Here is a 25,989-nt window from a genome sequence, read left to right as displayed (position 1 = left end):
TCACAAACACTTGTACATAAATGTTCCATAGCAGCATAATTCACATCAGCCAAAAGTGGAAACAACCCAAATGTCCATCAACTGATGAATGGATAAATAAAATGTACTGTATTGATACAATGGAGTATTATTCATTAATAAAAAGAAGTACTAATATGGGCTACAACAAGGATGATCCTCAAAAATATGTTTAGTGAAAGAAGCCAATCACAAATCGCCACAAAGTGTATGATTCCATTTACATGAGCATTCAAAATAGGCAAATCCACAGAAACCAAAAGTAGTGGTTGCCAGGAGGGAAGAGGGACTGGAGAATGATTGTTAATGGATATAGGGTTTGTTTTTGGTGATGAAAATGTTCTAAAATTGACTATGGTGATGGCTGCACAACTCTGTGAATATACTAAAAGCCACTGAAGTGTACACTTTTTTTCCTAAAATTTTTTATTTTTAAGTAACCTCTATACCCAATGTGGGGCTCGAACTCACAACCCCGAGATCAAGAGTCGCATGCTCCTCCAACTGAGACAGCCAGGTGCCCTTGAAGTGTATACTTGAAAGGAGTGAACTGTATGCTATGTAAATAATAGCTCAGTAAAGCTGCAAACAACAAAAGTTCATCCCAGCTGCAGTGCACAGAACAGAGATGGAGGGATGGGATATGGGGCAGAGATCAGGGAGGAGGCTGTCACAGGGATGAAGTGGGAGAAGACAGTGATTGAACTAAGGGGAGGAGTTCATGGGACGAGAAAAGGGGCCAGAGGAGGGCTTGTCACAGGCTCCACAAGTTCTCCTGGGTAGCTGGTGTCTCTCCCAAGAGGGAGAGTGGGAAACAGAAATGAGGTATCTGCAATTACTATCAAGCAGCAGAAATGTATTTGTAATCTCATATGCATAAAGGCTAAGAAGAATATAGAAAAGTCTGTAGCCCTGCTGCCCACATACATAAGGAGCGCCCAGGCACACTGAGCTGCCACTAGGGGGCCATCCTAACTGTCTACCCTCACTCCCAAACTCCAAAGAAAGGGCCTGGGCATTCACAGCACATGTAAGATGTTGTAACATCTGAGTGCCTGAGTGTGGGCCAGAGAGCAAGACGAGGTGGCCAACAATAACTTGGGGAAGTGAAATCTTCAAAGATAACTTTTCTGGGGTCTGTGTATTTGTAAGAATTGTAAGGCTGCTGAAGTGGGCATTTTTCTTGGTTAGATGAAAGGCCCAGTTTTGACTACACACCACCACCTTTTCAGAAAGCCCTCCCTGATCTCTAGCAGGAGACTGGCCAGGACTATAAGGCAATGGGAGAGATGGGCTCAAACTACTGGTGGAAAAGGTCATGACTGGGAAACACAGAAGGGCTTTTTTTGAACACTGCTGAGACCACATCAGTTAGGACCCTGACCACAAGGACATCTCTGTCCCACTAGAAGACCCAGAGACTGTAATGGAAATGGGATGGAGGTCAATCCCTGCCCCAAACCTCATGCATGCCCTTCTTGACCCTCCCCACACCTGCAACAGAAACCAGTGCTGGCCAGCCCACCACAACCATTGCTTCGGGAAGAGTAAAACACCACTGAGACGCACCAACAAAGTCAAGAAGCTCTGGTACCAGCCCATTCATTTGCCAGACGGGAAAACTAGAGGCCCAGGCCCATGGAACAGAAACCGGGGTTGGCATCCAGGTCTCGGACTCTCAGGTCCTTGTCCTTCTCACTCTACCAACTCCCCAAACCTTGCCCTTCTCAAGAACTTGGCTCTCAGCTGTACGCTCCACAGGGCAAAAAAAGCGAGAAACCTCAGAAACGGTAAGTCTCAGCTGGCAGAGAACCATCTCTCTCCAAGAATCCGATGAGGAAGCGGAAACATACAGTAGTTAATAGCCTCTAATCTTTCTAAAGGGAGTGAAAAGCAGGTTAAGCAACAAAACATGGTAGAGTACAGCTGTTGCAGCTCTCAAGTCCCACAGCCCTTTCTTTCCTTTCTTAGCAGCAGTGTTCTGCATTCAATCACACCACACTGTAATCAACTATCAATGCCACAAGTAAAGATCCTTAGAATCCAGGGCTGCACCAGGTACTGAAACACTCCAGACAGGTGAGGAGTTGTGACATCACAAAGCGACAAAGGCTTACTATCTCTAATTCTTAAGTTCTAGTGAATTGAAGTGAAACACTATTTTTAAGCTTGTAGAGGAATACAAACATTAAATACTTCAAAATAAAGATCAAATAGTAAGACAAAGTAATCTACTGCCTTTAAAATAATCTGAATGGAGTTTAGAAGTGAACGAGAAATAAACAAACTAAAATTTCTATTACTATTATCTTATTTGCCAGTTTTAAAGATATCTTCAGGTGCCAGAACTTAGAAATAGAAAGAATAAATACTAATGTATCACTTCTGAAGTGATAATAAACAACAGGACCCCATCTCAGATGGATGGATTTTTTTCCTACAGTGGCCAAAAAGCAAGCTGAACGCTATATACAGCAGACAGACTATACAATTAGGATCATTTAAAAATAATGAGACTCCTCTCTTTGCCTTCTTCCAAAGTATATAATATATATTTAACAGCACACATAAGACACCACTTGAGCTTCCCTTGTAGCCAACAGGAAATATTTTCACATATAAAAATTAAAAATTTAAACTTTTAAATCATTAATATTTTTAAACATAATACAGACTTAAAAATTGTTCAACATTAACCCATGACCCCACCTCAGCACAAAAATCCACCCCAAATCCAGAAGTCACAGTTTTTTGTTCCTAAAAATCCCACAGCACTGAACTTGATCTTCACTTCAAGCTGACTGCTAAGATGCCCCTAACAGAAATCCCCAGGGAGGAACGGAAGCATGATCGATGCTGCATCTCTTATCTACCTGGGCGGCACTGGTGCACCTCTGAGGTCAGGTCCATGAGATCCGGCCCCCACACTAGGGTCCTGGAAGGGTGAGCTGGCAGCTTCCCTCATCTTCCCCCTCGAAGGCTGTCCAATAAGCACCTGGGAATTGACTTTTCTTGGGAAAAGGGTGCTGGTAACAGCTGTCAGGGCCAAGGCAATAGTGAGAAGTTCAGTTCTCTGCTCTTTGGATGAACTGTGTAAAACATTTCTTTAAAAGCACAATGTTAAAAATATTAAGAAAAACGTCTACAAAATCTGGAGGGCTGCCTTTTCCTCAAAGGGTAAAGCTTGTGGGGTAGTGGGGAAAGGATTGAGGGCCCAGAACTCTTACTCTGCAGCAAAATATAGACAGATGCCCTTCAAAACACATCACATTCTTAACATGTCTTGCTGAAGCAGCAAGAGCTGAGGGTGACTGTGTAAGAGCAGGAGGGGCGCCAACTCCTGCGGGGGAGCAGAGGGGTCCTACTGTGCACCCCACCCTGCACAAGAATGTCAGATTTTAGTGCAGCTGCCATTAGCCCCAAGGGCGTCAGGACTCTGCCTCTGAACCAGAGCTGCTTTCCCGACTAACTTCAATCTGGAGAGATGGTAAGTTATCTAACCGGCTCTTCTTTTGGCGAGACTGTTCTTTCTCCTTTATCAGAGCCCCCCATGCCCTTTGCAGCTCAGAGTCATCTTCCTCAGTGCCTGGCGCCCTGTGATCCACCTTCTTCGTGTTCTTTTCTTTGGTCTTGGGTGCAGATCCTAAGCGCGTCCATAAACTACCTGTTTGGATGAGAAGGCATTTCAGTTTTGGTGGTCAATGCTGAGAAGCAGGGGCATTGCCATCACCTGATGTGCAAGAAACACTGGGGAGGGGTCTGTGGCTCTTGTAACCTCTCTGCAGCATTAGGAAGGTAATCTCATTTCCCTGGCTATCATCCCTGCCTGCAAACTGAGGGATCTTTGGGTCCCACAGCTAGGGGACGTGTGCCTCCCATGCATATCAGAATCACCTCGGAGGCTGCTTATGCTATACCTGCCCCTCCCTGGTGAGACTCACCATTCTCTGTAGAGCTTCATTCTGCCAGGAGTGGGCCATTCCCAGATCATTCCCAGCTATAAATTCTGCAAACTGACAGGCCTGCTATACTGTAAACTTTCAGAGAGTTGGCCCACTATCCATTAACTTTTAAAATATACTTTATTAATATCTAACAATAGAGAAATACGTGTTTAGCATTTCATAGCATACTACACTATAAAGGCAATTAAATATTTTATTTATAAAGAATTTAACAATGTGAAAAAATGATCACAATAAAATCCTGTATGAAAAAAGCAGAATATGTATATGGACAAAGATGTGAATAGAAACTTAAGACTAAAAAGTATTTGCGCTAAACAGAAAGAACCAAGGCTGGTTTTGTTTTTTCTCTATTTTCTAAATTTTCCATACCCTTATTACAATTATGACGACTATAACGGAAGAGGAAAAATAATTTATTTTTGACATACGCTATTTCTTGCCTTTGACCAACAAAATATTTCTATGCTGTAGTCTGCTCTTACCCAATTCCTATCCCCCTCGGTTTTAAGTGTTACCAACCTGATTTCTTCTCCCGAGTATCAGAGTAGAGGCCTTTAATGTCTTGCCTGGGAACACCCAGCCTACTATGTACATCAGAAAAAGGCTCTCTCCGAAAGACTGGGTTACTACCAAAAGCCTTTTCTGGAGAATATGGTCTTTTTCCTAACCGCTGGCGTATATCTAGAAAAAGGAAAAAAAGTATTACTGTGACCAAGCATGTGTGCTTTGCTATTGATATTGTCAACCTGAGATCCCTAGAGGACCTGGTGCCAAATCTCCCCAATATGTGCACTCGTGTTTCTCCATCTAAGTGCTATGATGACTTTGCATCTAACCCAGGGCCTGGCACACAAGACAAAGAGCCTGACAAAATCAAGCTTCTAAAATCCTTCTCTCTATATAATCAGTCCGGATTCCCCTAGGAAAGTTCAGACATCGAGGCTTCCAGTGGAAAAAACCTCTCAGCTGACTGCTCCAGAAAGGAACTTCTGACACAAACTCAGCTGTTTCGTTTTTTGTGCGTGTGTTTTAAGTAGAACCAAGCATACCAAAGAATTTACAAACATTTCAGCTAACAAACAATACTGTAAGTTCCCTGAGGACAGAAACCACAATCTTTGAACATATAAGGAATTCTTAATAAACTTATTACATTTAATAGTAAATGTAATGAGATTGACAAAAGCAAAGGATCAAGGGGAGATATGACAAATCAAATTTGTTTTTCCCTTCCTCCAAACCTCCTCCAAGAAATCTGTCCTCTTGAGTTCCCCCTAACAATAACAGCAACAACACGTTTACTAGCAAGTCACTGTACTGCAGCTTTCATCCATCTTGCTTATTATCTCAGAGAGAAGCATCCCCAACTTTCTGGTTTCTCAGGCCTGAGTCCTTTGGCTTCTTTCCCTTTGCTCCCTCATTTCCTAGTGCCAAGTCTTCTTCCTTTACAAGTTTTGATATTCTCATCCATTCCATCTCCACTCTCCCGGATCTAGTTTAGACCCTTGTTACTTATTTAGCTCTCTACCCTACCCCACCCTGCCACAAATTATCTTTCTAAAATAAATATAAGATCAGTTTATTTCCCACCTCAAAAAACTAGGTTTGCCAATGGAGATCCTACTCCCTCCCCGAGCCTTGCTCTAAAGCCACTTTCTTTAAGAAGCCCTCCACAATTCCCCCAGTAGACCCACCTCCCCTCTGTGCTCCCATGGCCTACTGCTTACAGACCTAGTAGAGCACTTACTCCATTCTGTTTTGGGGTGGAATTACCAGAATATGTGCACTCGTGTTTCTCCATCTAAGTGCTATGATGACTTTGCATCTAACCCAGGGCCTGGCACACAGCAGGCGTGGCCAAGTACCCACTCTGCACATGTATACTATCTAGTTCAAATTCTGGACCATTTATACAAAAACCCAACTTAATTTCTATCATCCTATGTATAAAGTGTATCAATGACATACAGAGTAAAATAATTGGGACATAAATATTGAAAGCTAGTACTGCAAAAGTACGATTATTTTTCATGTCCTAAAGTTCCAATGCCTAACCCAAAATTTAGAAGTGATGAACTAGGACAACTAAATCAGTTCATTACTGGCAATGTTTTATCCAAGGACCTACCTCTGCCCTAATTTGCTTTCTGGAGCTCAGAACCACAACTGAACAAACAATACCTGACTTAGTATTGCTGCCTGGTGGCCGTAGACGTGTGTGCTGACGTTTTTCATCTAACAGGTGTCGGACATCTACAAATTTCTCAGTTGGTAATTTGTTACCAATTCGGTTTTTGATATTGCTTGTGGATATAGTATCTGCCCTCATGGAGTTCCTTTAAAAAAAAAAAAAGGCACAATTAACCAACTTCAACTGTGGGATAATGACTATGCAATAATCTCATATATTTTGGAGAAAACAATTTAAGAGCCCAATCTAATATAGCCAATATTCACTCACAAATACCACATATCAATAATTATTTGCTTACAAAAATAATGATCAGGCTGCTATAAAGAGATCAGGGCAAGTAGGCTTCTGAGTTTTCCAGTGTGGTTTCCACAAATGGTATCTGTAAACTATCAAAGAATGTGTAATTGCAAGTCCCAGTACCCTCCCTTCTGGGACAAATGTTGAGTAAGGCCTACAAAGGGCTCAGGGATCTCTGTTCACCCAGGCTGTGATTTTGCTGTAGTCAACATACAACAGAGTCTACAATCTCTTTCTTTAAAGGGCAGACTTCTCTGTCAAAGACATCTGCTACCATGCTAGGCACCAGCATTATTCTGGCAGCATTCAACACTGGGAAGTTCTCTGGAAACTAAAAATAAGGATATGAGCAATGCCATATAAACGAACCAGATTGAATTGTTTTTCCTTTCCCCAAATACACTACCACGAACACTTAGAGAGAGAACCCCTAGACCCCAACACTTTGAGTTGTGCATATGCTATCTGCCCTTTGGAATCTGTTCATCCCCACTAGTCATCAAAGAAATACATATTAGAATAACTATTTTTTTTGGTCCACAAAATTAGCAAAAATTAGAAAGAGTGATAAGACTGGTGAGTACGTAGGTAATAGGTTATAAAGTGAGTAAAACCTTTTTGGAAGGAAATCTGGCAACACGGATTTTTTTTTTTTTAAGATTTATTTATTTTGGAGAGTGAGAGAGCGCGCGTGCGCATGCGAGAACAGGGGTGGGCGGGGAAGGACAGAGGAAGAGGAGAGAGTCTTAGGCAGACTCCATGCTGAGCCCGACGCGGGGCTCGATCTCACAACCCTGAGAGCATGACCTGAGCCAAAACCGAGTCGGATGCTCAACCAACTGCGCCACCTAGGCACTTCTAGCAACACCACATTTTTAAATATACATGTAGTTTTGTGCAATAACTGGAATTCAAGAAATTTATCTAGTTAGTGCAACCGTAAGAAAACAGAAACCTACATGTCTATCAATAAGGAATTGGTTAAATAAATCATGATACTTTCAAACAATGTACTACATCTGGGTGAAAAAAACAGAAGTCTACAATATATTAAACAGAAAAAGCACACTGCAAAATATAAATACAACCTCGTTTTTGTAGAACTATATCTATAATTTCTCCATGTGCTAGGTATATACATAAAATTAGCAGGAAAGTTATTCATTTAATTGTTAAGTCATTATTTTAGGAAAGGTGATATTATGGATGATTTTCACTTTCTATTACTGTCTATCATTTTTATAACAAGGATTACTTATTGTCTATTTACAGGAAAAACTGGATGCTTTTATTCAAATTCTTCAACGGACTGAAATTAGAACAGATAAAAGTGATTATAAAATTAAGAGGAGTTAAGAGAAAGTTATGAATTAGTATTTAAAATAAAATAAAAAGCTAGCATTGATTAAAAAAAAAAAAAAAACTATTTTTACCTAATATTTTTCAACTGGGATTCCACTTCATCAGCATACATGGTCATTTTCATGCTTTTCTTTGGTGAAGGAGTGGAAATCATTTTCAATTCTAGGTCATAGTCCATTTCATCGGAGTCTGAACTACTGGCACTGGACTGCCCAGAGGTGCTCCGCTCCCGGGGCTGCTTGAGAGCTGGCAGCTCCTCGTGGTACTCCACCACCACCCTGTCATCTGCATCCATGTCCTGGTCCTCCTCTGCCTCCTCCTCTTCTTCCTCTTCAATGGGTTCCTCTGGAACATTTACTAGTCCTAAGAAATTTAACCAAAACACATTAGGAAAAGCACTAAAACTAACAAATCTGATTTTCTACTCTACGTTGGTGACCTTTTTAAAAGGTGGGGTTCCCATGCCCGAGATCTTACTGGAGCATTATCTGTAAGTTCCAATCTAGTTGCCATTCTGATACCTACAACAGAAGAATGGCTAGTACAGTATGATCTAGTAACCTGATAGACTATTATAAAGTTATCTAAAGTACAGTTGATTGTCATTATTCATGAATTCTATATTTGCAAATCTGTCAAATTTATTTGTAACTCCATATCAACACTTGTAAAGGTGTTTTCATGGTCATTTGTGGACATGTGCAGAGTGACAAAAAAATTGAGTCATCAGCTGTGCATATTCCCAGCTGAGGTCAAATGAGGCAACACTCTGCTTTATTTCAGCTCTCATACTATAAACAAGTGCCCTTTTTGCAGTTCATTAAGTGCCATGCTTTTCATATTTTTGTGGCTTTTTTTGGTGATTTCATTTAAAAATTTTTTAAAATGGCCTCCAAGTGTACTGCCAAAGCTGTCTTGTGTTCTTAAGCCCAAGAAGGCTGTGATGTGCCTTACAGAATAAACACATGTTAAATAAGCTTTGTTCGAGCATGAGTTATAGTGCTGTTGGCTGTGAGTCCAATGTTAATGAATCAACAATATGTATTAAATAAGATGTCTTTAAACAGAAACACACATCCAAGGTTATATATTGATCAGCTGATGAAAATGGTGTGACCAGAGTCTCCGAATGGTTTAGTATTCACTATATCAACGATCACGGTGACTTTATAGAACATAACCACTATGAATAATGAAAATCAACTGTAACTTTAAAGTTCATGGAAAAATGCTTCTAAGTGGGAGATGACTATAAAATATATGTTAACAATTATATTTATTATGAAAAGAGACAAATAAATGCAAAATGAAATCAGTTGTTTATGTTAGCGTGCTAGAATTAGGGGCAATTTGCTTTTTAATTTCTTTAATGTAAATATAAAGATTGTATGGTAAGAATACCTTAGAGTAATTGAAATTGGAAACCTGTAACTGTGTAACAGAGAAGTATATACATTTTTAAGAAGCAGATTTCAAATATACAATTTTGGATATACTCATTAAATAAAAATGATAGACTTCACCTGTCCCTGTTACAATGATAAACATGTTATCCCATGTTTGTATGCTGACTTAGCAGTTCTACAAAGCATGTAGAAGATTCTACAGATTAGATTAAAAATAAAAAATCTTTATAAAACATAATGAAAGCGGTTCTTTCATAAGCACCAAAACAAAGAAAGAAAGGAAGGAAGGACAGAACAAACAAAATGAAACCCAAGTCATGGTATCTCATTTAACGGAGGTATTCGTGTGCACAAGCCAATAAGCATAAAACACCAGACATAGCAGCCTATTTTCATCATCAGACAAATAATAAAATCAAGTCATCTGATAAAATAACTTAAAAGATTTTCATACAGCTTTTGATATTAATAGTAGAAAAATTAGATTCCTACAGAAAATTTTCTTTCAATTTTTCCTATGTCATATTTGGCCTTTTTTGTTAGAACAGCTTTTATTAAATCATTTGACCTCTTTTGTATGGGCAATTTAAAATTAATCGTGACTTGACTTACTTTCCTATATGTTGGCAGAGGGTGAGGGCAAGGAAGAGAGGATGATAAAGTTTGGAACCTTAAAAGACTGTATTAAGAATAAGAATATGATTTCGGGAGCCAAACATGTGTCTACCCAAGAGCTGAGCAGGCAACTACCGGAATGTCGGTGTTTATAGGACGTCAAGCCAACGTCATCCCCAATCAGGGCTCTCTTCTTGATCACATCCCGCTGAATGCGACGGGAATGATATCTTCGCTTCCTGCAACATTCCAAAATAAGCACATAGTCAAAAACCAACAGAAAGGACCTTGAAATCTACTAATTAAATTCAACTATACACTGATGAAATGTTAGGTGCTGAAACAGAGACATTTTACGTGAAACTCAAACTCAGCCTTTCATACCATTTACCCTAGAGATAAGAATCTTGAACTCTTTCTTCTTGTCTTCCTTCGAGTCCACACATGGTGTTGACATTCCACTGCAGAATACCAACTGAGGGATTAAGAAAAGCTTACGTAGTATTTAAACTATTGTATTTTAAAGTTCTGGACTCACCAAGAATTACTAAGAATTCCTTTCATGCCTCCGTAATTTGGATTCCCATATTTCATGTAATACTGACTTCTTCTGGCTGCTCCAAGTTCCTTTTTGTCATCTAAAAATTAATTACGACAGTTACCTAGGATTTCCCACTGGTATGAAGACAATGTTGAATGGTTTAAAAAAATGTTTTCCATAGCTGGGATCAGATCAGCACAATCTGCCAACAAAAGGGAAAGATACGCTACAAATATTCACTCTCAGTGCCTACAAAAGCAAAGCAGTGCAATATAGAGGGGGTGGAGCAAAATACAGAGATCAATGAGGTTAAGCTCCCGTTAAGGAGCTGACTGACCTCATAGAGAAAATACTATAACAACAACAATAATACAACATACAAGGTTCTAAGAAGCTTAAGAGAGCTTCAGTCATTATAGCTATTCAGGAATAAAAAAGGCTTTCCAGAAGAGGTAGCATTTTCCCTGCCCCCCTGAAAGATGACATTTGTTTCTGAATGACAACACTCCAATAACAAAGAAGTATTAAAGAAACAGATTATATATATTCCATATATCTGGTAAAACATTTTTTCCATTCATGACGTTCCTCAAAACGGCTTACAGAAAACAGCATAGCACCATTTATCTAGAATGCACTCAAATAAGCCACTCAAATGAACATAGATAGAGAAGATCACTTTTGTCAAGTTAAAGTGCCAGTTAATAGAAAGAAACGATCATACACATTTTCGTTGAGGCACCCACTGACAACAACAGATGAATACCAATGCACATGTATCCAGTACTATAAGTAAACAGTGGCACAAGCCAGTATGTGCACCCTTTAAAAAACATGCCCACCAGTTCCTTGGAGAATGGCTGATTCCAGATCTGGGACAGGGAAAGTACAAGTTGAGTCTGGAAAAACAAGATGTTTTACTGTGCCATAAAGAAAGAAAGTGCTCAAAGAATCATGAAGGCATGTCAAAATAATAGAGCTTGAAGGGGCTCCACTGGCCAAATCCAAGAAGATTTGTAAATCAAAACAATGATACGAATGAATAACCCACTGAATAAAATAAGACTCATGAATCTAAACTGATATAATTAAGTAAGTAAATAAATAAATGGGTAGAAAGAGAAAGTTCTTCCTTATAACAGAATGCCAACTAATAAAGAAATGTAGTTAAAAAGTCATCAATGGATGTTGAGTGGAAGTATGATGAGCAAAAGTCTATTTACATAATCTCAAAGTACCTCCCACAAATTTTTATATTACAAATGGAAATACAGGAGAAACCTGGCAATCATTACCTTAACCAAGTGAGAAAAGTTAACATCTCCAGACATGGGACAAGTAAATATCACGTGTCTCCCGACATGATGCACTGCAAATGATACAACAGCATTTCTGTGGTACTCTTGTCTAACACACACAACCCGATTTAATCAGGAGGAGATATTAGACAAACCAAAACTGAGGGGCAGTCTATAAAATAATGAGCCTAGACTCCTTAAACATGTCTCAGTCAAGAAAAATAGACCAGGGCGCCTGGGTGGCTCAGTTGGTTAAGCGACTGCCTTCGGCTCAGGTCATGATCCTGGAGTCCCGGGATCGAGTCCCGCATCGGGCTTCCTGCTCGGCGGGGAGTCTGCTTCTCCCTCTCACCCTCCTCCCTCTCATGTGCTCTCTCTCTCTCTCATTCTCACTCTCTCAAATAAATAAATAAAATCTTTAAAAAAAAAAAAAAAAAAAAAAAAGAAAAATAGACCAGAGGTGTATTCCATATTCAAAATTCATACATATTTTAATGCACACCAGAATCATTGTGCATAGAGAGCCTTACAAATTTAAGAGGCTTTTAACTCCTTAGAGAATTAGAGCTGAATGGCACTATTAGATGTCCAGGAAGAAATTGCTGTGATGAATAAAAAAGTATAATTTAAAAATGTATTAATAGTTCAGATGATAAATTGGCTGAAACACACAGAAGCAAACTAGCTTTCACAGAAAATAACTTCCTTTAGCCAGAAATCACAAAAGTATACAAATAGCTAACATTCACCGTCAAAATCTGAAATTCAACTCAGGCAGCAAGCCATCATTTCACAAGCATAGAACATTATAGCTTGAAGGGACTTTGAGATTACTTGACCTAACTTCCTATTCAAAAGAGAAGGATGTCACTCAAAAAAAAATGGCTTAGATTACAACTAAAAATTAATGCCAAATATCACAGTTACCTTTTGTAGCAAATCTCATGAATAACCTATTTCCTTTAGCAAGTTTGTTAGCTGGACGAAGATCATTTCTTAGCAGAGACTCTTCTTCTACTTGAGACAACGTGTCCAACTTAAGAAAAAAAGAGCATTTTCAATATAAACATTAAAGCTTCTTTCATATTTATTCAGTAGCAAAGTCCCCATTGAGAAAGCATTCTTTAACAATTGTTGAACCATGACAGCACATGTTCTTCTGAAACATTTCTAAGTCAGACATCTTCCCTGAACACCTTGTCTAAAGGAATAGTCTCCATCATTCTCTATCCGCTTACCCTTCTTTACTTTTCTCCATAGCACTCCTCACTTTCTGACATTATATTATGTATCTGTGTATCTGTGTATTGTCTGTCTTCTCCACTAGAATGTATGTTCCAAGAGGGGAAGGACTTTGGTTTGATGCTATATCCACAGGACCTAGAATTTGGTATAGAGTAGGTACTCAACAAATAGTTTTTAAATGAATACACTTTAATATTTCCAACAACAGCACATGCCCCATTAGGAAATATTCTGCACTTGTTTTTTCTTAATTTTATTGATTAGATAACACTTCAAAGTACTTCTCAATAAAACCATTTTCTTTTACACAGAAGTATGAGTACTATTCTAAGATTTCAAGAAAAATCACTCATTACAGCCATATGAACTTAAAGGCCAGGAGCCTGGTGTACCCTCAAAAGGTTTAACAGTGAAAGCCAGAGGAAGAACACAATTTACTTAGTCCTTAAGCCTTAAATAAGACAATAAGCAGTTTTTACACTAAAACCTTATATATATCTTTGCCCTTTTACTAACCTCTATATCACTTGAGTTCTCATCTTCAACTTCTCCTTCTTCAGCTTCATCATCATCTGAACTGTCTTCCTGCTTGTCTAAAATACAATATAAGGGACAAGATGAACCTTAACATAACTCCATCTCATGTAATTTAAAAGTCCAATATTTTCTATTTACTGATGATCCAAAGCATCACAGCTTATTTTAGAAATAACTGACAATGAGACGCTATATAATACTCTGCAGAAAAACCTAAACCAACGGTGTAAAGAATAGGACTTTCAGCCCTAAAGTCCCTCCTTTGTGTTGTTACCTTTTTTACTTTTCTCAGATGACCTGTCCTCATTGGCATCCCTGCTTCTTATCTTGTCCAGGGCTGGCAGAGAGCTCATATTGATAAGGGCTCGTGTGGCTGTCATTTCATCCAGCCAAACCACATTACCTAAAACAAAATGTAAAATAAAACATTACATCACATCCAAATGGTTTAAGTTTTTAAAAAACAGAGACTGCAACATATTCATTGCTTTGGCCTCATATAGCTACAGGTCAGTATCAGTAAATGTATGAACTAATGAAAGTAGTACAGAAAGTGGTAGTAAAACCTCTTTGATAAAATTAGCCTAGAGCTGCATTCCCAAACTGGGTTCCACAAAATAACTGTAAAGTATTCCATGAGAAAGGGTTCTGCATATTAAAACTGCCTGGCTCAGTGAGTATTATATAGTGTTAGCAGTTCTTGTGGTGATGATGATGATGATGACAAGAAGACAACCATCAAATAAATTTAGATTATCCTTTATACTACTGCCCTCTACAGAGAAGCCATCTGTTGTACCTTGTCATTCAGACACACTAATGATTGTTTCCCACTGTGAAGTGTGGATGACGATGGTATCCATGGAGTATATACAATGGAGGCATGACAGCCACTTGGCTTTGTAGCAACTAATTTAATCTGCTTATTTAAGCAAGAGAATTTAACAGGAAAAAGGTGTTGAGAAGTCTTATAGAAAAGAAATCTATTTAATTTTGTTTAAAAGAGCATTTCTCAACTAAAGTTACCTTTCCATTCTCAGTTTGGAAAATGAACATCTATAGATTCTCACTTCTGTTACGAACATGTGACATGGCCTTGGGCAAACAATCTTCCTTCTGTTTCTCAGTTCTGATGTACAACATGAGTTAGGAAAACTGGGTAAATCTAAAGGGTCCCTCCGACTCTAATATCCCTTAGCTACAGTTTTAGTGACTTAGATCAGGAGTTAGCAAATTACAACCTGCAGGCCAAATCCAGCCCACCACCTATTCATTTATTTATTTATATTTATACCAGCTTTATGTACATATAATTAATTAAATAAGTAACAATAAACTACACATCCACCATGTTTTTTACTAAAAAAAAAAAAAAATCCTGTGGAAAGCAGCCAGGCTTGTTCAGTAACATATTGTCTATGGCAGCTTTCATGCTACAATACCAGAGCTGAATAGATGTAACAAAACAAAGACTGCATGGCCTGCAAAGCCTAAAATATTTATTGTCTAGCCCTTTATAGAAAAAGGTTTGCCAACCCTTGATTTAGATAGCGTAAATTAAGCGAAAGGAAAAATGGAGAAAACTCTTCAACTCAGTCATGTTTCTTCTTTCAATGAAAACACTGAATCAACATCTTCTAAAGAAAGCAGCTGGAAAAACCAGGCAGCTATTCAGGGTACAACCTAGCAGGTCAGCAAGCTGGCAATAAGCAAAGCCAGACTAGAAGTGAGTTAAGACAAGAAGCCAGCAGAGTGATTACCACAGGTCCTACCAGACTTGGAATAGCGAGGCAAGTAAAAATTACAGCTAGTTCACAAGTTGGAAAGCTCATAGGTTAGGGCAAGCAGGTGAAGTTTCAAAGCAAGCAGAGGTGAGAGGTCTCATACAGTGTCAGAGGGTTCCAGTTTAGTTCTAAATCAAATACTAAGGCAGAGCCAGCCCTGTGCAGAGCTATATGGGAAGGTGCGATGCCCAAGTCTACACAGTTGGATCCACCCCTCTGTTGGGAAATTGTGGGAGTTAAAGAGGCCTCAATCATGTACACAAGACTCAGATGCCAGCAACCAACCTCCTAGATTCCTGGTCATCACATCTGAGCTGACTTGGAATACTCAGGGAATATGATCTGGCAGATTGGCTAAGGCATTCTGGTTCTCATCAATGGGCAATCTTTCTCCCCTAGGCTAAAGGCAGAGGTTAGGGCACAGACGAGTAGTCTCAACCACAAATATTCACCATCTGAGATGGCAAAATTAAAATCATAAACAAAAGCATATTCAACAAAAAACTTGCGTGTACTTACAGGAGGTATCATCCAGCCATTCAATGTGAGCAGGAGGATATTCTTTAAAATAGGAAAAGATATCCTGGGTACTCATCTCATCTACTCCACAAATGTAGATTGTCTCCAGTCTCACTTTGGGGATTGCTAGAAAAACAAGACACAAAAGAGATGATAGAATTTTCCCCACCCGCTATTGCACATCCCACCAGTAGCCCTTTGTGACAATTCAGATAACATGTGTTTAGAAAAGAAATATGCTAGAAAAGATGACAATTACTTCAAAAGAAATGAGATAGAACAGTAAGGTAAACTATTTTAATTTTTATCACAGAGCAACAGCATTAAACAAATGATCTAATTCAGAACAGGCATATTAGGCTGAGAAAGATTAAACAAATGGTGTTGGTAAAACACATGATATCTCTCCCCAAATTAACCTGTAGTAATTAAAGCAATAACAAATTCAACAGGATTACTCCTTGAACTTGACAAGCTGATTCTATAATTTTAGAATGTGTATCAAATAGAGATGTGTAATAGCCATGACAATTCTGAAGAGATGCTGCTCCTGAATATAAAGCAAAGTATGAAACTAAAGAAATCCTACAAAGCAATAATAAAATGATAGCCCAAAATAAAAATGAACATGAGCACACATTTCACACAAAAGGAAATAAAAAAGGCCAATAAACGTCTGAAAAAACAGTTGATCTCACTAGTAATCAAGAAAATGCACATTAAAACAAAACACAAGGGCGCCTGGGTGGCTCAGTCGTTGGGCGTCTGCCTTCGGCTCAGGTCATGATCCCAGGGTCCTGGGATCGAGTCCCGCATCGGGCTCCCTGCTCTGTGGGGAGCCTGCTTCTCCCTCTCCTCCCCACTTGTGCTCTCTGTCTCACTATCTCTGTCTCTCTCTCTCAAATAAATAAAAAAATCTAAAAAACAACAACAACAACAAAAAACCACAAGCTAATTTCATTGCCCATCTGTTGTTTAGGATAGCCACCTTCATTAATTAGCTGGATCTTCTGGATAATTTGCTGCAGCTTCTACATGCTTGGTACTTTACCTTGTGCTTTTTATGTTATAGAGATGGATGGCTTCTTAAACCTTCTTAAACCTCATGACCCAACCTCTGCTAGCTTCAAACTTTTCTTCTGTAGCTTCCTCACCTCTCCCACTCTTCACAGAATAGAAGAGAGTCGGGGCCTTCCTCTGCATTAGGCTTTGGCTTAAGGGAATGGGCTGGTTTGATCTTCTATGCAGACCCAAAGCTTTCTCCATATCAGCAAAAGGGCTATTTCAATTCTTATCATTCGTGTGTTCACTAGAGTAGCACTTTTAATTTCTTTGAGAACTTTTCCTTTGCATTCACAACTTGGCTGTTTGCCACAAGAAGCCTAGCTTTTGGCCTATCTTGGCTTTTGATGTATCTTCCTCACTAAGCTTAATCACCTCTAGCTTTTGATTTAAAGTGAGAGACGTGGACCCTCTTTTCACTTGAACACTTAAAGAGGCTGTTGTAGGATTATTAATTGGCCTAATTTCAATATTGTTGTGTCTCAGGGAATGGGGACCCAAGGAGAGGGAGAGAAACAGGAGACCGGCCAGTTGGTAGAGCAATCAGAATACGCACAACATTTATCGATTAAGTTCTCCATCTTGTAAGGGAGTGGTTTGTGGCATCCCAAAACAATTACAATAGTAACATCAAAGATACTGATCACAGATCACCATAACAAATACAATAATAATGAAAAAGGTTTGAAATATTGAATTACCAAAATGTGACAGAGATTCAGCGTGAGCAAATGCCGTTGGAAAAATGGTACCAACAGACCTGCTCAACACAGGGTTTCCACAAACCTTCAATTGGTTTAAAAAAAAAAAAAAAAGCAGTATCTGCAAAGTGCAATAAAATGAGGTGTTTCTGTACAATCTGATGATATTAAAAAAAATAAAATATAAACCTAAGGGTAAGTATCTGTGTACACAAATACCTAGAAAAAGGCCTGGTATAATTCACACTGATAACAGTTGTTACCTCTGGGGAGGAAGAAAGGTTGAAGGCTATAGTCAAAAAGGAAAGACCTGTAGTTTGAAAACTATAAAACACTAATGAAAGAAATTCAAGACGATGCAAAGAAATGGAAAGCCATTCCATGCTCATGGGTTGGAAGAACAAATATTGTTAAAATGTCTATATTACCCAAAGCAAACTACAGATTTAATGCAATCCCTATCAAAACACCAACAGCATTTTTCACAGAACTAGAACAAACAATCCTACAATTTATATGGAATCACAAAAGACCTTGAATATCCAAAGCAATCTTGAAAAAGAAAAACAAAACTGGAGATATCACAATTCCAGAGTTCAACTTATATTACAAAGCAGTCATAATTAAAACAGTATGGTACTGGCATAAAAACGGACACATAGATCAATGAACAGAAAAGAAAAACCGGACATAAACTTAATAATTATATGCTCAGTTAATCTTCAACGAAGGAGGAATGAATATACAATGAAAAAAAAGACAGTCTCTTCAACAAATGACACTGGGAAAACTGGACAGCCACATGCGAAAGAATGAAACTGGACCACTTTCTTTGACCAAACACAAAAATAAACTCAAAATGGATTCAAGACCTAAATGTGAAACCCGAATCCATAAAAATCCTTGAAGAGAGTACAGGCAGTAATCTCTCGGACACCGACTGTAGCAACAATTTTTTAGATATATCTCATGAGGCAAGGAAAATAGAAGCAAAAATAAACTACTGGGAGGACATCAAAATAAAAAGTTTCTGCACAGCAAAGGAAACAATCAACAAAACTTAAAGGCAACCTACTGAATGGGAGAAGATATTTCCAAATGACATATCTGATAAAGGGTGAGTATCGAAAATATATAAAGAAATTAACACAACTCAACATCCAAAAACTGAATAATGCCATTTAAGAATGGGCAGAAGTGTTTGCTTTGGCTGCACACATACTAAAATTGGAATGATACAGAGAAGATTAGCATGGCCCCTAAGCAAGGATGACATGTAAATTTGTGGAGCCTTCCATATTTTTTTTTTTTTAAAGATTTTATTTATTTATTTGAGAGAGAGAATGAGATAGAGAGAGAGAGCATGAGAAGGGGCAGGGTCAGAGGGAGAAGCAGATTCCCTGCTGAGCAGGGAGCCCGATGTGGGACTCGATCCCGGGACTCCAGGATCATGACCTGAGCCGAAGGCAGTCGCTTAACCAACTGAGCCACCCAGGCGCCCCAAGCCTTCCATATTTTTTAATGCAAAGCTAAATAAGTCAGAGAAAGACAAATACCATATGATTTCACTCATATGTGGAAGTTAAGAAACAAAACAAAGAAGTAAAGGGAAAAAATTACAGGGAGAGAGACAAATCAAGAAACAGACTCTTAATTACAGAGAACAAACTGATGGTTACAGAGGGGAGGGGGGAGGGTGGATGGGTTAAAGAGGTGATGGGGCCGGGGGAGCGGAGCAATATGGCGGAGATGTAGGAGACCTAGAATTCGTCTGTTCCCAGGAATTCAGCTAGATACAGATCAAAACATTCTGAACACCTACAAACTCAACAGGAGATCGAAGAAAAGAACAGCAACAACTCTCTGAACAGAAAAGCGATCACTTTCTGGAAGATAGGCCGTGCGGAGAAGTGAAACCGAGGCGATATTCGGGAAGATAGACGGTGGGGGAGGGGGTCTCCGTCGGCCACTTCTGGCAAGTGATAGAGCCACGGAGCACAAAATCGGAACTTTTTAGAAGTGGGCTCTGCTGAGGGACATCGCTCCAGTGGCGAAGCGGGGGGTGGAACCCTCTCTGGGACAGTGTGGTCTCGGGACCTCGGGGTCACAGAAAGACCGTGGTGCCTGAGTGCGGCAGAGCTCCCAGGTATCGGAGCAAGGAAGCCGGCTGCAGAGACGGAGCCCAGGCGCGGGCTCTCAGCTCGGGGTTGCCATAAACCGTGATCCGTGGCACAGTCGGGCCACTGCTCCTCCAGCAGGGACCCAACAAGCGGCAGATCTGGGGAGACTCCCCTTCTTCCCCCGGGAGGAGCGGTGCGGGAGCGCACCGCAGGGATCTGCTGGGTTTGGAGACTCCACACGGGGTAGGGTGCTGGAGATAGAAACGCTCAGTCACAGGCTGGGTGAGCACGGAGTGTGGCCGGAGACCGGGGAGACAGGAGTGATTGACTGCTTTTCTTTGGGGGCGCACTGAGGAGTGGAGCCCCGAGTTCTCGGCTCCTCCAGGGCAGAGATTAGGAGGCCACCATTTTCACTCTCGTCCTCCAAAGCTGTATGGAAAGCCTGCAGGGAACAAAAGCTCCCGAGAGAGGGGAAGAGGGGGAGGGGGGAGAGGAAGAGAGGAGAGGAACCATGACAGACGATGGACTCTGAAAAACAAACTGAGGGTTCTAGAGGGGAGGGGGGGTGGGAGGATGGGTTAGCCTGGTGATAGGTATTAAAGAGGGCACGTTCAGCATGGAGTACTGGGTGTTATACACAAACAATGAATCATGGAATACAACATCAAAAACTAATGATGTAATGTATGGTGATTAACATAACAATAAAATTTTTTTTTGAAAAAGCGCCCGAGAGCAAACCCGAGCAGATTCCTTAGGCCAGACCCGGCAAGGGCGGGGCAATTATGCCTCCGACAAAGACATTTGGGAACCACGGCAACAGGTCCCTCCCCCAGAAGATCAGCAAGAAAGCCAGCCAAGACCAAGTTTACCAATCAATGAGAACGGCAGAACTCCAGCACTAGCGGAATACTGCACATAGAATTCATGGCTTTTTTCCCATGATTCTTTAGTCTTTCAAAGTTAATTTTTTTTTTAACTGTCTTTTCTTTTCTTTCTTTTTTTTTTTTGAATTTTTCATTTTCCCTTTTTCAACCAACATCTTATCAATCCCTTTTTTTAAAAAATATTTTTTATTTTTCATTTTTGGAGCCATATTCTATCCCTTCATAATAGTTAACCTTATTTTTGGTATATATATATATAAGTTGTTCTCTCTTTAAAATTTTGAGATACACTTTCTTCGAACAGATAAAAATATACCCTAAATCTTTAGTGTATGGCTTTGTTCTAGTCTCCTGCCTGATCACATTCTCTCCCTTTTTTCTTTTTTTTTAAATCCTCTTCTTTCTTTTTTGAACCAACTTATCAATTCCTTTTATAAAATCTTTTATAATTTTCATCTTTTCAGTCATATTCCATCCCTTCATCGTATTAACCTTATTTTTGTACATATATAAGTTTTTCTTTCGTTAAAATTTTGGGAAGCACTTTCTTCTAACAGACCAAAATACGCCCAAAATCTACTGTGTGGCACTGATCTATGCACCAGCCTGAGCATATCTGACCATATTGGTTTTTTTGTTTTGTTTTTTGTTTGTTTTTATCTTTTTTTTTCTTTTTTCTTTCTTTCCCTTTCTTCTTCCCCGGTTTCAGGTCTTTTCTGATTTGTTTAGTGTGTATTTTCTGGGGACGTTGTTACCCTTTTAGCATTTTCTTCTCTCATTTATCTGTTCTCCTCTGGACAAAATGACAAGAAGGAAAAAATCACCTCAACAAAAAGAACAAGAGACAGTACCAGCTGCCAGGGACCTACTCAATACGGACATTAGTACGATGTCGGAACTAGAGTTCAAAATGAAGATTTTAAAGATACTAGCTGGGCTTGAAAAAAACATGGAAGTTATTAGGAAAACCCTTTCTGGAGAAATAAAAGAACTAAAATCTAACCAAGTCGATATCAAAAAGTCTATTAATGAGGTGCAATCAAAAATGGAGGCTCTAACTGCTAGGATAAATGAGGCAGAAGAGAGAATCAGTGATTTAGAAGACCAAGTGATGGAAAATCAAGAAACTGAGAAAAAGATAAAAAACTACTGGATCACGAGGGCAGAATTCGAGAGATAAGCGATACCATAAGACGAAACAACATTAGAATAACTGGGATCCCAGAAGAAGAAAGAGAGAGGGGGGCAAAAGGTATACTGGAGCAAATTATAGCAGAGAACATCCCTAATTTGTGGAAGGGAACAGGCATCAAAATCCAGGAGGCAGAGAATCCCTCTCAAAATTAATAAAAATAGGTCAACACCCCGACATCTAATAGTAAAACTTACGAGTCTCAGAGACAAAGAGAAAATCCTGAAAGCAGCTCGGAAGAGATCTGTAACCTACAAGGGTAGAAACATTAGACTGGCAACAGACCTATACACATAGACCTGGCAGGCCAGGAAGGACTGGCATGATATATTCAGAGCACTAAATGATAAAAATATGCAGCCAAGAATACTATATCCAGCTAGACTGTCATTGAAAACAGAAGGAGAGATAAAAACCTTCCAGGACAAACAAAAACTAAAGGAATTTGCAAATACGAAACCAGCCCTACAAGAAATCTTGAAAGGGGTCCTGTAAGCAAAGAGAGAGCCTAAAAGCAACAAGGACCAGAAAGGAACACAGACAATATACAGTAACAGTCACCTTACAGGCAATACAATGGCACTAAATTCCTATCTTTCAATAGTTACCCTGAATGTAAATGGGCTAAAGGCCCCAATCAAAAGACACAGGCTATCAGATTGGATAAAAAAACAAGACCCATCGATATGCTGTCTGCAAGAGACTCATTTTAGACCCAAAGACACCCCCAGATGGAAAGTGAGGGGGTGGAAAACCATTTACCATGCTAATGGACACCAAAAGAAAGCTGGGGTGGCAATCCTTATAGCACACAAATTAGATTTTAAACCAAAGACTGTAATAAGAGATGAGGAAGGACACTATATCCTACTTAAAGGGTCTATCCAACAAGAAGATCTAACAATTGTAAATATCTATGCCCCTAACATGGGAGCAGCTAATTATATAAAGCAATTAATAACAAGAGCAAAGAGACACATTGACAACAATACAATAATAGTGGGGGACTTTAACACCCCCCTCACTGAAATGGACAGATCATCTAAGCAAAAGATCAACAAGGAAATAAAGACTTTAAATGACACACTGGACCAAATGGACTTCACAGACATATTCAGAACATTCCATCCCAAAGCAACGGAATACACATTCTTCTCTAGTGCCCATGGAACAATCTCCAGAATAGATCACATCCTAGGTCATAAATCCGCTCTCAACCAGTACCAAAAGATTGGGATCATTCCCTGCCTATTTTCAGACCACAATGCTTTGAAACTAGAACTCAATCACAAGACAAAAGTCGGAAAGAACTCAAATACATGGAGGCTAAAGAGCATCCTACTAAAGAATGAATGGGTCAACCAGGAAATTAAAGAAGAATTAAAAAAATTCATGAAAACCAATGAAAATGAAAACACACCTATTCAAAATCTTTGGGATGCAGCAAAGGCAGTCCTAAGAGGAAAGTATATAGCAATACAAGCCTTTCTCAAGAAACAAGAAAGGTCTCAAGTACACAACCGAACCCTACACCTAAAGGAGCTGGAGAAAGAACAGCAAATAAAGCCTAAACCCAGCAGGAGAAGAGAAATCATAAAGATCAGAGCAGAAATCAATGAAATAGAAACCAAAAGAACAAGAGAATAGATCAACAAATCTAGGAGCTGGTTCTTTGAAAGAATTAACAAGATTGATAAGCCCCTGGCCAGACTTATCAAAAAGAAAAGAGAAATGACCCAAATCAACAAAATCATGAATGAAAGAGGAGAGATCACAACCAACACCAAAGAAATACAAACAATTATAAGAACATATTATGAGCAACTCTATGCCAGCAAACTAGATAATCTGGAAGAAACGGATGCATTCCTAGAGATGTATCAACTACCAAAACTGAACCAGGAAGAAATAGAAAACCTGAACAGACCTATAACCACTAAGGAAATTGAAGCAGTCACCAAAAATCTCCCAAGAAACAAAAGCCCAGGGCCAGATGGCTTCCAGGGGAATTCTACCAAACATTTCAAGAAGAATTAATACCTATTCTTCTGAAACTGTTCCAAAAAATAGAAATGGAAGGAAAACTTCCAAACTCGTTTTATGAGGCCACCATTACCTTGATCCCAAAACCAAAGACCCCATCAAAAAGGAGAATTACAGACCAATATCCCTGATGAACATGGATGCAAAAATTCTCACCAAAATACTAGCCAATAGGATCCAACAGTACATTAAAAGGATGATTCACCACGAGCAAGAGGGACTTATCCCTGGGCTGCAAGGTTGGTTCAACATCTGCAAATCAATCAATGTGATACAATACATTAATCAAAGAAAGAACAAGAACCATATGATCCTCTCAATAGATGCAGAAAAAGCATTTGACAAACTACAGCATCCTTTCTTGATCAAAACTCTTCAGAGTATAGGGATAGAGGGTACATACCTCAAAATCATAAAAGCCATCTATGAAAAACCCACAGCGAATATCATTCCCAATGGGGAAAAACTGAGAGCTTTCCCGCTAAGGTCAGGAATATGGCAGGGATGTCCCCTATCACCACTGCTATTCAACATAGTACTATAAGTCCTAGCCACAGCAATCAGACAACAAAAAGAAATAAAAGGCATCTGAATTGGCAAAGAAGTCGTCAAACTCTCACTCTTTGCAGATGATAGGATACTTTCTGTGGAAAACCCAAAAGACTCCACCCCAAAACTGCTAGAACTCATACAGGAATTCAGTAAAGTGGCAGGATAGAAAATCAATGCACAGAAATCAGTGGCATTCCTATACACCAACAACAAGACAGAAGAAAGAGAAATTAAGGAGTCGATCCCATTTACAATTGCACCCAAAACCATAAGATACCTAGACATAAATCTAACCAAAGAAGCAAAGGATCTGTACTCAGAAAACTATAAAATACTCATGAAAGAAATTGAGGAAGACACAAAGAAATGGAAAAACGTTCCACGCTCATGGATTGGAAGAACAAATACTGTGAAGATGTCAATGCTACCTAGAGCAATCTACACATTCAATGCAATCCCCATCAAAATACCATCCACTTTTTTCAAAGAAATGGAACAAATCATCCTAAAATTTGTATAGAACCAGAAAAGACCCCGAATAGCCAGAGGAATGTTGAAAAAGAAAAGCAAAGCTGGCGGCACCACAATTCCGGACTTCCAGCTCTATTACAAAGCTGTCATCATCAAGACAGTATGGTACTGGCACAAAAACAGGCACATAGATCAATGGAACAGAATAGAGAGCCCAGAAATGGACCCTCAACTCTATGGTCAACTGATCTTTGACAAAGCAGGAGAGAATGTCCAATGGAAAAAAGACAGTCTCTTCAACAAATGGTGTTGGGAAAATTGGACAGCCACATGCAGAAGAATGAAACTGGACCATTTCCCTACACCACACACAAAAATAGACTCAAAATGGTTGAAAGACCTCAATGTGAGGCAGGAGTCCATCAACATCCTAAAGGAGAACACAGGCAGCAACCTCTTCGACCTCAGCCGCAGCAACTTCTTCCTAGAAACATCGCCAAAGGCAAGGGAAGCAAGGGCAAAAATGAACTATTGGGACTTCATCAAGATAAAAAGCTTTTGCACAGCAAAAGAAACAGTCAACAAAACCAAAAGACAACCGACAGAATGGGAGAAGATACTTGCAAATGACCTATCAGATAAAGGGCGTATCCAAAATCTATAAAGAACTTATGAAACTCAACACCCAAAGAACAAATGATCCAATCAAGAAATGGGCAGAAGACATGAACAGACATTTTTCCAAAGAAGACATCCAAATGGCCAACAGACACATGAAAAAGTGCTCAACATCGCTCGACATCAGGGAAATCCAAATCAAAACCTCAATGAGATACCACCTCAACCAGTCAGAATGGCTAAAATTGACAAGTCAGGAAATGACAGATGTTGGCGGGGATGCGGAGAAAGGGGAACCCTCCTACACTGTTGGTGGGAATGCAAGCTGGTGCAGCCACTCTGGAAAACAGTGTGGAGGTTCCTCAAAAAGTTGAAAATAGAGCTACCATACGACCCAGCAACTGCACTACTGGGTATTTACCCCAAAGATACAAATGTTTGCTCTGAAGGGGTATGTGCACCCCGATGTTTATAGCAGCCATGTCCACAATACCCAAACTGTGGAAAGAGCCAAGATGTCCATAAACAGATGAATGGATAAAAAAATGTGGTGTGTATA

At 39.5% G+C, this 25,989-nt stretch overlaps 1 protein-coding gene and 1 non-coding gene across 5 annotated transcripts in view; one reads left to right on the top strand and one right to left on the bottom strand.

The window, feature by feature from the left end:
- Positions 1-473: 473 nt before the first annotated feature.
- NCBP3 (nuclear cap binding subunit 3) overlaps positions 474-25,989 on the bottom strand; it is a 42,752-nt gene continuing 17,236 nt past the window's right edge. For 2 of the 4 annotated variants that reach the window (XM_032399084.1, XM_032399087.1), the window contains exons 4-14: positions 15,785-15,910; positions 13,756-13,884; positions 13,461-13,537; positions 12,627-12,735; positions 10,399-10,498; positions 9,996-10,099; positions 7,911-8,202; positions 6,168-6,322; positions 4,506-4,667; positions 3,520-3,682; positions 2,717-3,054 (exon numbers count right to left, since the gene is read on the bottom strand). In XM_032399084.1, coding sequence (XP_032254975.1) covers positions 2,946-3,054; positions 3,520-3,682; positions 4,506-4,667; positions 6,168-6,322; positions 7,911-8,202; positions 9,996-10,099; positions 10,399-10,498; positions 12,627-12,735; positions 13,461-13,537; positions 13,756-13,884; positions 15,785-15,910 — 1,526 coding nt within the window. In that variant the 3' untranslated portion in view covers positions 2,717-2,945. Of the gene's footprint in view, positions 3,683-4,505; positions 4,668-6,167; positions 6,323-7,910; positions 8,203-9,857; positions 9,862-9,972; positions 10,100-10,398; positions 10,499-12,626; positions 12,736-13,460; positions 13,538-13,755; positions 13,885-15,784; positions 15,911-25,989 lie in introns of all 4 variants that reach the window. The other 2 variants (XM_032399083.1, XM_032399085.1) reach the window with 2 other exon arrangements.
- Positions 18,745-18,851, top strand: LOC116628780. The gene has a single exon (XR_004298661.1). It is a non-coding gene; the product is annotated as a U6 spliceosomal RNA (small nuclear RNA).

Source organism: Phoca vitulina, unplaced genomic scaffold, assembly GCF_004348235.1.
Source record: "Phoca vitulina isolate PV1807 unplaced genomic scaffold, GSC_HSeal_1.0 scaffold128, whole genome shotgun sequence".
NCBI lineage: Eukaryota > Metazoa > Chordata > Mammalia > Carnivora > Phocidae > Phoca > Phoca vitulina.
The sequence above is the reverse complement of the archived record's forward strand: the minus strand, read 5'-3'. Positions and strand labels throughout refer to the sequence as shown.